The following is a 10,157-nucleotide window of genomic DNA, read 5'->3' on the forward strand; positions in this document are numbered from 1 at the left end:
TTATGAACAGGTATGAGTTATGATACATGTTTACATGATATGATAGGCTTCATGATATGTGCTTAAAGAATGTGATATGAATCATGATATACCTTCACATGATAGACTTTGATATGTTATGCTCCTTATGTGATATGATATATTATGTTCTGCTTTCCCTCATGTGACGCTATGAGTTGTTATGGTTTTTACATGATAAGATATGTTCTATGTTATGACTCTCCATGCTATGTTATGCTATGCTATGTTTTCTACATGTTATGTTATGTTATGTGTTTCTTCGGATTTATGGGTAGGCAAGGATCTCACTAAGCCTTTGGCTTATAGCTACACGTTTTCCTTGTACTGCAGATAAAGGCAAGGAATGGATTGTTTAAGGGGAGCAGAGCAGGAAAGGCAAGGAAGATGTGTGTGGAAGTGCTGGTGGATAGATCTATTTAAGTTTCTTTGAATTATCTAAGTTATGCATGTGAACAATGTTGGACCTATGCTTATGCTGATGATTTCAGCTAGTATTTCATACACTTATGATATTTTACTCATGTTAGAATAATGATGATATGATGATAATGTTCAGTATGCTTTGATTCACGTGCCATGATAAGTAAACTAAATGCATATGATAAAAAAAAAAAAAATTTAAATAAGTCTTCCGCTGCCATGAATCCATATGCATTAGTATAATTGATGTCTATGTTTCAGTGACGTCCGTCCCTCCGAGGTGGCCTTAGTTCTACCTGGAAGGGCGGGCGTTACAATAATACATTCTAATCATCATTATTTTAATTACTCCATGTGGTAGGGGCTCTTTGAATCAAGGGCAAACGTAAACAATTCTTGTTAATAATTCCTATTTGGACATTAAATACTCAACTTTATCACTTCTCCAGGAAAGGCACTTGAATTCAAAAAGATACTAAAATCATAAGAAAAAAAATACGGAAGATTAAAGGCACTCCAAATCAATATACTAAACATCATAAATTAATTACAAAAAAATTAAAGTAACTCGAAATTAAAATTTAAAAAAAACAAAATATACGTTTTGGTTAAAATATCAAGGAAAAATAATAAAAATAATAAAAAGATATTGAACGTGCTCTAACTAAGACATAAATAACATGAAGGAAAAATAATACATACACATACTACAATATGAATTCAGCATAATCCGTAATCTATTTGGTGCAAAAAAAAAATGATCAATCGCGGAGAAGAAACAAAGCATAACTTTTCTTTTCAAACTAGTATCGAACCACCCTAACCTATATCTTCATCCCGCAATTAATCAATCTAGAACTCTCTTTTGAATAACCTATTTTAATAGATTAATTGTTGAACTAAGTGGTAGGAACGTACCCCTTTCTTTTGCGACTAAACTCCATGACACCCGACGGCTCTTCTCTTCCAACGGCGGCTATCTCACCCTCTTTCTCTCTCAGGGTTCTTTCTTTTATAATTGTTACCTATGACTTAGTCCAACCACTAAACCATTTATTTCCAAATCAACTAATTCATTACCATACTTATTAAATATATTTATGGCTCAAAATATTCGTCAACTAATTCTACTTTTTATTTATCTCATGAATCAAATAATCCATTACCATATTTATTAAATTTATTTATGGTTCAAAATATTTATTCACAAATTAAATATTTTATCATCATATGTATACTAATTCTAATCCGTGCACTTTCTTAGCCATGTCATGTATATAATTAAATTAATTGCACATGCATATATTAATTAATTTTTATTCATGAAATTAATTTATCATGATATGAGTGTATTCAATTTAATTAATTTTTTTTTATTTACTACCCTACCTTAACTGAATTATTAATCCCTTCCTTATCTATGTCATTAATTATTTTAACTTATAAATAGTGGATGAATTTCATGTGCTACAATTCTTCCCCCCTTAAATAAAATTTCGTATTCGAAATTGTGACTTACCGAACAAGTCTGGGTAGCGACTCTTCATGTCTTCCTTTGTCTCCCAAGTAGCTTCCTCCTCAGAGTGATTGAGCCACTTGACTTTGACCATTTTTATCACCTTGTTCCGTAGCTTCCTCTCTTGTCGGTCTAAAATTTACGTAGGTTTTTCCTTGTATGACAGATTAGGTGCGAGTCGCAAAGGTTCAAGTGCAACACATGCGATGGATTTGACAAGTACTTGCGAAGCATAGATACATAGAAAACATTGTGTACTCCCGCAAGGTTAGGTGGTAAGGCAACTCTGTATGCTAAGGTTCCAACTCTATCCAAAATTTCAAATGGTCTAATAAATCTTGGACTGAGCTTGCCCTTTTTACCAAATCTCATAACATCCTTCATGGGTGCTATTTTCACAAATATGTGGTCTCCAACCACAAACTCGAGTTCTCTTCTCCTTTATCACCATAGCTATTCTGTCAACTTTGAGCAGTTCTCATCCTATCATGAATTTTAACTACCAACTCAGTGGTCCGTTGAACAATTTCTGGCCCTATTTCCGCCCTTTCTCCGATCTCATCCCAGTAGATGGGTGATCTACACTTTCTTTCGTATAATGCTTCATAAGGAGCCATACCTATAGATGACTTAAAACTGTTGTTATAGGTGAACTCTATCAGGGATAACTTTGATTCCCAACTCCCTTAAAAGTCATTCGCACAAGCCTGCAGTAAGTCCTCTAGAACCTGGATCACTCTCTCTGACTGACCATCGATCTGAGGATGGAAGGTTGTACTAAATAGCAACTTTGTCCCCATTGTTGTATGCAAACGCTTCCAGAAAGATGATGTAAACTTTGGATCCCTATCAGACACGATAAAAACTTGAATTCCATGCAATCTGACTATCTCCCGAATGTACAGTTCTGCTTACTGTATCATAGAGAAGGTCGTCTTCACCAGAAGAAAGTGCGCTGACTTAGTGAGGCGATCCACTATTACCCAGATGGCATTGAAGCCCTTCACTGTCCCTGGTAAGCCAACTACAAAATCCATTGTAATATCCTCCCACTTCCACTCAGGAATAGGGAGTGGCTAGAGCATACCCGCGGGTCTTTGGTGCTTTGCCTTAACCAGCTGACATGTTAAATGTTCAGATACATAACACCTAATGTCGCGCTTCATACCTGGCCACCAATAGAGCATTTGTAAATCTATATACATTTTCGTGCTCCCCGGATGAATGGAATATGGAGAAGCATGAGCCTCCGTCATAATCTCGGTTCAGAGGGTATTGTCTCTAGGCACCCAATAGCGGTCCCTAAACTTTACTATCCCATCCACTACAGAATAAAGTGTACTACCCTTCGACTCATCCTTCTTTCTCCACTTCTGTAACTGCTCATCGGCAGGTTGGCCCTCCCGAATACAATCCTTTAAAGTGGACTGCACTCTCAGCGTAGATAACTTAGGGGCACTACCCTTGGCATAAAATTCAAGGCCGAAATTCTGGATTTCCATCTGAAGGGGTTCTTGTACTAACAATTGAGCTACCACCACTGTCTTCCTACTCAATGTGTCTGCAACTACATTAGCTTTACCCAGATGGTAGTTAAGGTCACAATCATAGTCTTTTACCAACTCTAACCAGCGTCTTTGTCGCATGTTCAATTCATTCTGAGTGAAGAAATATTTAAGGCTCTTGTGGTCGATGTAGATCTTGCACTTTTCTCCATACAAGTAATGCCTCCAAATCCTTAAGGCGAATACAATTGCTGCCAACTCTAAAATCATGAGTTGGATAATTCTTCTCGTGCTCCTTCAATTTTCTAGAGGCATATGCAATTACCCGGTCACGTTGCATAAGAACAACACCTAATCCGAGTTTAGATGCGTCAGTGTATAACATAAAATCATCCTATCCAGATGGCACTGCTAGAACTGGTGCTGTAATAAGAGCTTGCTTTAAAGTATCGAAGCTATTCTGGCAGCCTGAGCTCCAATTGAACTTTGGATTCTTCTTTGTCAATGCAATAAGTGGCACTGCTATAGAAGAAAACCCTTTGATAAACTTCCTATAGTAGCCGGCCAAACCTAAGAAGCTTCATATTTCTGATGCATTCCTGGACACTCCCCATTCTTCCACGACCTTTAGTTTTGATGGATCTACCTCTATGCCATTACTCGAGATGATATTGTTAGTTAGAGCCCTAGAGCCAATCATTTGATGATCGTTGTATGGACTCGTTGTATCATATACTTATATATAAAGGTATTTGTTTATGGTTATTTTGTTTACTTGTACTGGTGCAAAATAACTAAGTATAATAGCGTCCTTGAGTAGAAGGTTCTTACCTATATCAATTGGTTAGTTGAATCGATAGTGAGATGATATAGGAAACACTACTCTTAATTATTTCTAGTCAAGTATTAGCATTCAAGGACAATGTTAATGCGACGAGACTAGCATGTAGGTCAACTCGATGACTTGATCTCACAAGTCATGGATATGGAGATATCAAGTTGACACATGGGTATGCATTGGAGAATGTATACTGAATGACCCGCTATGAGAAAGTATCATGGATCGTTATATGAGTGTCATATACTTTCTCATGTGGCTATTAGTATGACTATTAGTCCTTGGACCTAAAGTCACCATAGTTCCCTACATAAGGAGTTACATACTTTGGCTTCATCAAACGTCACCCGTAATTGAGTGGACTATAAAGACGATTACTGGGTATATAACAAATTATGCGGAGGGATATGAGTGATGCAGATGGGATCTATCCCTCCTATATATATGACGGGAGTGACATCGATATTCTTGATAGAGTGAGACCACTAAGTGCATGACCATGCCCAAATGAGTCGATATGAGATATTGAACTCATTTGATTAATTGAGTCTACTTGGGATTCAAGATTTTGATTGATTAGAGGATGACACGGTCTATGCCTCATATTAATCAATCTAGATATCAAGGATAGAAGGACACTTGTCATATATTGTGAGGGGTCACAATTAGTAGTCACAAGGTGGTGTTGGATCTCAACATTCTTATAACTTGGGTAGTAATGATGTGTTACTAGATACCGCTCATTACTTATGCTTCTAAATGGGTTTAGGAGCATTGCCAATGTTATAAGAACCTATAGGGTCACACACAAAGGGCAATTAGATGGATATTAGGTTCATTTGATGAACCTAAAGGATTAGGTTCATGTGATGAACCAAATTGGATTAAGAGTAATCCAAATTAGGCTAATTGAGTTGGTCTCAATTTGGTTCATGTGTTAGATGAGTCTAATTTGGACTTATACTCATTGAATCAATTTAATTCAATGAATAGAGATTCATTAAATTAAAATTGACTTGAACCAATGGTTAGATTAGATCAACCATGGGAGAGAAGTGGTCAAATTTGACTTGACTTGAAAGGAAGATGAAGGGTCAAGTTTGACTTGACCATTTGCCACCTCATTGGTGAGTTGGCAAAGAGTGGGCCAATGATGATGCTCCACATCATCATGATTGCTTAAGTGGGATGCCACCTCATGGGAGTTACCAAGAGTTATGACTCTTGGTATCCCATGGAGATAAAACTCCCTCTTAATGTGGCCGGCCACACTAATTCATTGTGTGAGTTTAATTTCTTTTGTGTAACTCTCATCTTCTTCCTCAAGCTCTCTCTTCTCTCCCTCTCCTCAACCTTGGCCGAACCATTCAAATGTGTTAGCACACCTTTTTGTTTGGTTTCTCCATCTCTTGCTTGTGTGGATACACATAGAGGAGTATCTACTTTGATACTCTCAAGATCCGGCGAACCTTGGACGAGCGGGATTAAGCGAAGGGCATCGCATCAAGGGTAAAGCTCTTCTCCTTTGTAGATCTAGTTTAGATCTAGGTTAGAAACTCGTACTCAAAGTTTTTATGAAATTTATTTCTTCGCACAGATCGGGTGGTGAGGTTTCGGGGTTTCCGCAACGCAAAAAGCGGTTTTTGCGGCCCGAAAAACCCTACAGTGGTATCAGAGCCACGTGCGAAGCGCGTACAAGTTTTAATTTGTATTTTTATGAAAGTTACAGATCTGTGAATTTCTATAAGTTTGTGTTTTTATAGATTTTATGAGTATTTTTCTCGTAGAAGCGAAGCACAAGAGTTTAGACACTTGTAGGCTTCGATTACCGAGAAAATTTTTCTGAAACGACAAGGTTTCACCCCAAATCATTTTGGGACAGCGGTCTAAGGCACTGTAGGATCGCTTAGGAACACTCGCGATGGTTACATCACGGGTAGGGGTGCTGCCCCTAACCCCGCAAGGGGCTTCGTTCCGCGATTGCGCCCGAAAATCGCTAAACGGGACCACCGGAAATTTTTACTCATAAAAATTGAAAAAAATTGTGGAAAATTTACAGAAATTTATAAAAATTACATAATTTAGAATTATGTATTATTTTGTGATGGTCATGGCCCAAAAGACCCCAATTTGATTGGAAGTTGTGTTATAATTCATAATACGGCATGCGTGCCGTTATGTGATTGTGCGTGTTGTATATTTGATACGCGACCTGCGCGTCGTGCCTTTCTATTTATTTATTCTTGTTGTAAATAGTTTAGACTTGAATGTAACTCGAGTTTCACCTTTTGTAATGTACAAAAATGAAGCGGTGGAAGGTTCACTCGAGACGGAGTTACGAGGAGGGTGCGAGCAACACAAGGTGGTCAAAGGAAGGAGCTTGAGAAGCTGTTGACCTTAGGTTGACCATCCAATCTTCTCATTGGCTTGATAAGATCGTAGTAGGGCCATGACTAATCATAAAATTCATTAATTACTTTTGTGTGTATATGTGATGCATGCTAGATTAGTAATTAATTAGTGCCTTAACGATTAGATTAGATCTAAGTCGCGCACATGATGCACCTCCACGATTAGATTAGATCTAAATCGAGTATATGATACGTATCGTTGATTAGATTAGATCTCAATCGTGTCAACTCAAAAATGTCTACCATGCCGTGATACCTATCACTACCTCAATCACATGTTGTTGTTGAATCTGCCAAAGCAGAGCAACACATATTATCTTGGTAGGGTACGAAGGGACAATCTTGGTCCCGCCTATTAATGCATGGGTGAGTACAACTCAATTAGATTGAGTAACTAGTTAACTCAATTGGATCGAGTTTAACTATAGGTATTTTCCAATGGTTGGTAGATAGGTTAAAATCACGTTTATATTAACTCTTGGGCGTATTAGCCAAAGCTAACTCGAGTTTTAATATAAAAGCGGATCTTGATCCTATAAACAAGAGTTGCATAGAGATGTAATTGATAATTAGTTACCTATCGATCATACTAAGTCTTGGGCGATTTAGCCAAAGCTAACTCAGGGCATAATATGATGTGGATCTTGTCCCACATGAATTCTATAATTCAGTGGGAGCATCATTTAATTAAAGGCCTAATTAGATGATTAATAGAATATGATATTTACTTTTCTGCATTTTTCTATTGTAGATAATCATGACGTCAAATACGAACTATTTCTCCCTGCGTTCCGTCCTTGAGAAGGACAAGCTCAACGGAGCTAATTTCCTGGACTGGTACAGGAATCTGAGAATCGTTCTCACATAAGAACGTAAACTGCACGTTCTGGAGCAACCCATTTCGGAGGCACCTCCTGCCACTGCCACGCGAGCTGACCATGATGCTTACAAGAAGCATCAAGATGACGCATTAGATGTGTCATATCTTATGCTCGCGACCATGAACTCTGAACTTCAGAAGCAACACGAGTTGATGAGTGCTTATGATATGGTTGAACATCTTCGTCAACTATATCAAGGACAAGCGAGGCACGAGAGATTCGAGATCTCTAAGGCACTGTTTCAGTGCAAGATGCAAGATGGGACTCCTGTAGGCCCATATGTACTCAAAATGATTGGGTACATAGAAAACCTACAGAGGTTGGGATTCCCACTTGGCCAAGAGCTGGCCACTGATCTGATCTTGCAATCCTTGACAGATAGCTATAGTCAATTCGTTCTAAATTATAACATGAACGAAATTGATAAGCTACTACCTGAGCAGCTTAGCATGTTAAGAACTGCTGAGCTCAACCTTAAGAAGGTTAAGCCCAACTCTATTTTGATGGTGCAAAAGGGCAAAGGCAAGGGCAAACCTAAAGGTAAGGGAAAGTTCCAAGCCAAGGGCAAAGGCAAGGCACTGAAACCCAAAGGAGGGGTCGCCAAGGATGCTACCTGCTTCCACTGCGGTCAGATCGGGCACTGGAAGAGGAACTGCAAAGTCTACTTGGAAGATCTTAAGAAGAAGAGAAGTGAGACTTCCACTTCAGGTATATATGTTATAGAAGTCAATCTATCTATTTCTTCATCATGGGTATTAGATACCGGATGTGCTTCTCACATTTGTACTAATGTGCAGGCGCTGAGAAATAGCAGGGCATTGACGAAGGGCGAGGTGGACCTACGCGTAGGCAATGGAGCATGGGTTGCTGCTGTTGCTGTAGGAACTTATCATCTATCTCTGCCCTCTAGGCTTGTACTAGAATTGGATGATTGTTGTTATGTGTCTGCTTTGACTAAGAACATTATATCAGTTTCTTGTTTAGACAAGAAAGACTTTTCATTTATAATAAAGAACAAATGTTGTTCAGTTTATTTAAATGATATGTTCTATTGTAGTGCACCTCTGATGAACGGACACTATATTCTACTCTTTGAGAACCCTATCTATAACATAAGTACCAAGAGGTTCAAGTCAAATGACATGAACTAAACCTATCTCTGGCACTGTCGCTTAGGTCATATAAATGACAAACGCTTATCCCAGCTCCATAAAGATGATTTGCTGGACTCATTTGATTTTGAATCTTATGAGACATGCGAGTCATGCCTACTGGGCAAGATGACCAAGACTCCCTTTAGTGGACACAGCGAGAGAGCGACTGACTTGTTAGGACTTATACATAGTGATGTATGTGGCCCTTTCAATGTCGCTGTCAGAGGTGGTTATAGGTACTTCATTACATTTATTGATGACTTCAGTAGATATGACTATGTGTATTTGATGACTTATAAGTCAGAATCCTTTGAAAAGTTCAAAGAATTCAAGAATGAAGTATAAAACTAGCTTGACAAGAGTATTAAGATACTTCGATCAGATCGAGGTGGTGAATATCTTAGCCATGAGTTTCGTGACTATCTAGCTGAGTGTGAGATTCTATCTCAACTCACTCCTCCTGGAACACCACAGTGGAATGGTGTATCCGAAAGAAGAAATCGTACCTTATTAGATATGACACGGTCTATGATGAGTCACACAGATCTTCCCATGTATCTTTGGGGCTATATACTCTAGACACAGCAACCTTCATTCTCAACCGAGTTCCATCTAAGGCTGTAATAAAGACACCATATAGGATATGGACTGGGAGAGATGCCCAGGTGTCTTTTATGAGGATTTGGGGTTGTGAGGCTTACGTTAGACGTCAAGTCTCGGACAAACTAGGACCCAAATCCGATAAGTGCTATTTTATTGGATATCCCGAGGAAACGAAGGGATATTACTTCTACATTCCCAGTCAACACAAGATAGTTGTGGCTAAGACTGGGGTATTTCTAGAAAGGGATTTTGTTTCTAGAAAGACTAGTGAGAGTACGTTCGATCTTGAAGAAGTTCAAGATGTGAACCATAACACTGAAGCCTCAATGGAAGTTGAACTAGAACCATAAAGTGTTGTGGATGATGTTGTTCCACAAGGAGTTGAGGAACAACAACCAGTTCAAGTAGACCTACCCCTTCACAGGTCTGATAGGGTACATCGTCAGCTTGAGAGATATTCATTTCTCTTGTCTGACCATGATGACGTTGTGCTCATTGAGGCTGAGCTTACCTCCTATCAGGAAGTTATGATGAGACCAGATTTCGAGAAATGGCTAGAGGCCATGAGATCCAAGATGGAATCCATGTACACCAACCAAGTATGGACTTTGGTTGATCCACCTGAAGGGGTAAAACCCATAGGGTATAAGTGGGTCTTTAAGAGAAAGACTGACATGGATGGACTTATCTATAAGGGTCGCTTGGTAGCTAAAGGTTTCAAGCAGATTCATGGTATTGACTATGATGAAACCTTTTCTCCAGTAGCGATGTTTAAGTCCATTCGGATCATGCTTGCTATTGCAACTTA

The 10,157-nt window shown here is 38.7% G+C and overlaps 1 protein-coding gene across 1 annotated transcript; it reads right to left on the reverse strand.

Annotated features, from left to right (window-relative positions):
- Positions 1 to 2,418: 2,418 nt before the first annotated feature.
- LOC122023026 lies at positions 2,419 to 3,732 on the reverse strand. Its single transcript, XM_042581126.1, has 5 exons — positions 3,303 to 3,732; positions 3,045 to 3,125; positions 2,873 to 2,969; positions 2,661 to 2,803; positions 2,419 to 2,576 (listed from the first exon to the last, which is right to left on the reverse strand). Exons 1-5 carry the CDS (start codon positions 3,730 to 3,732, stop codon positions 2,419 to 2,421), a joined length of 909 nt encoding a protein of 302 aa, XP_042437060.1.
- Positions 3,733 to 10,157: the final 6,425 nt, after the last annotated feature.

The sequence above is a fragment of the Zingiber officinale genome, chromosome 9B (genome assembly GCF_018446385.1).
Source record: "Zingiber officinale cultivar Zhangliang chromosome 9B, Zo_v1.1, whole genome shotgun sequence".
Lineage (NCBI taxonomy): Eukaryota > Viridiplantae > Streptophyta > Magnoliopsida > Zingiberales > Zingiberaceae > Zingiber > Zingiber officinale.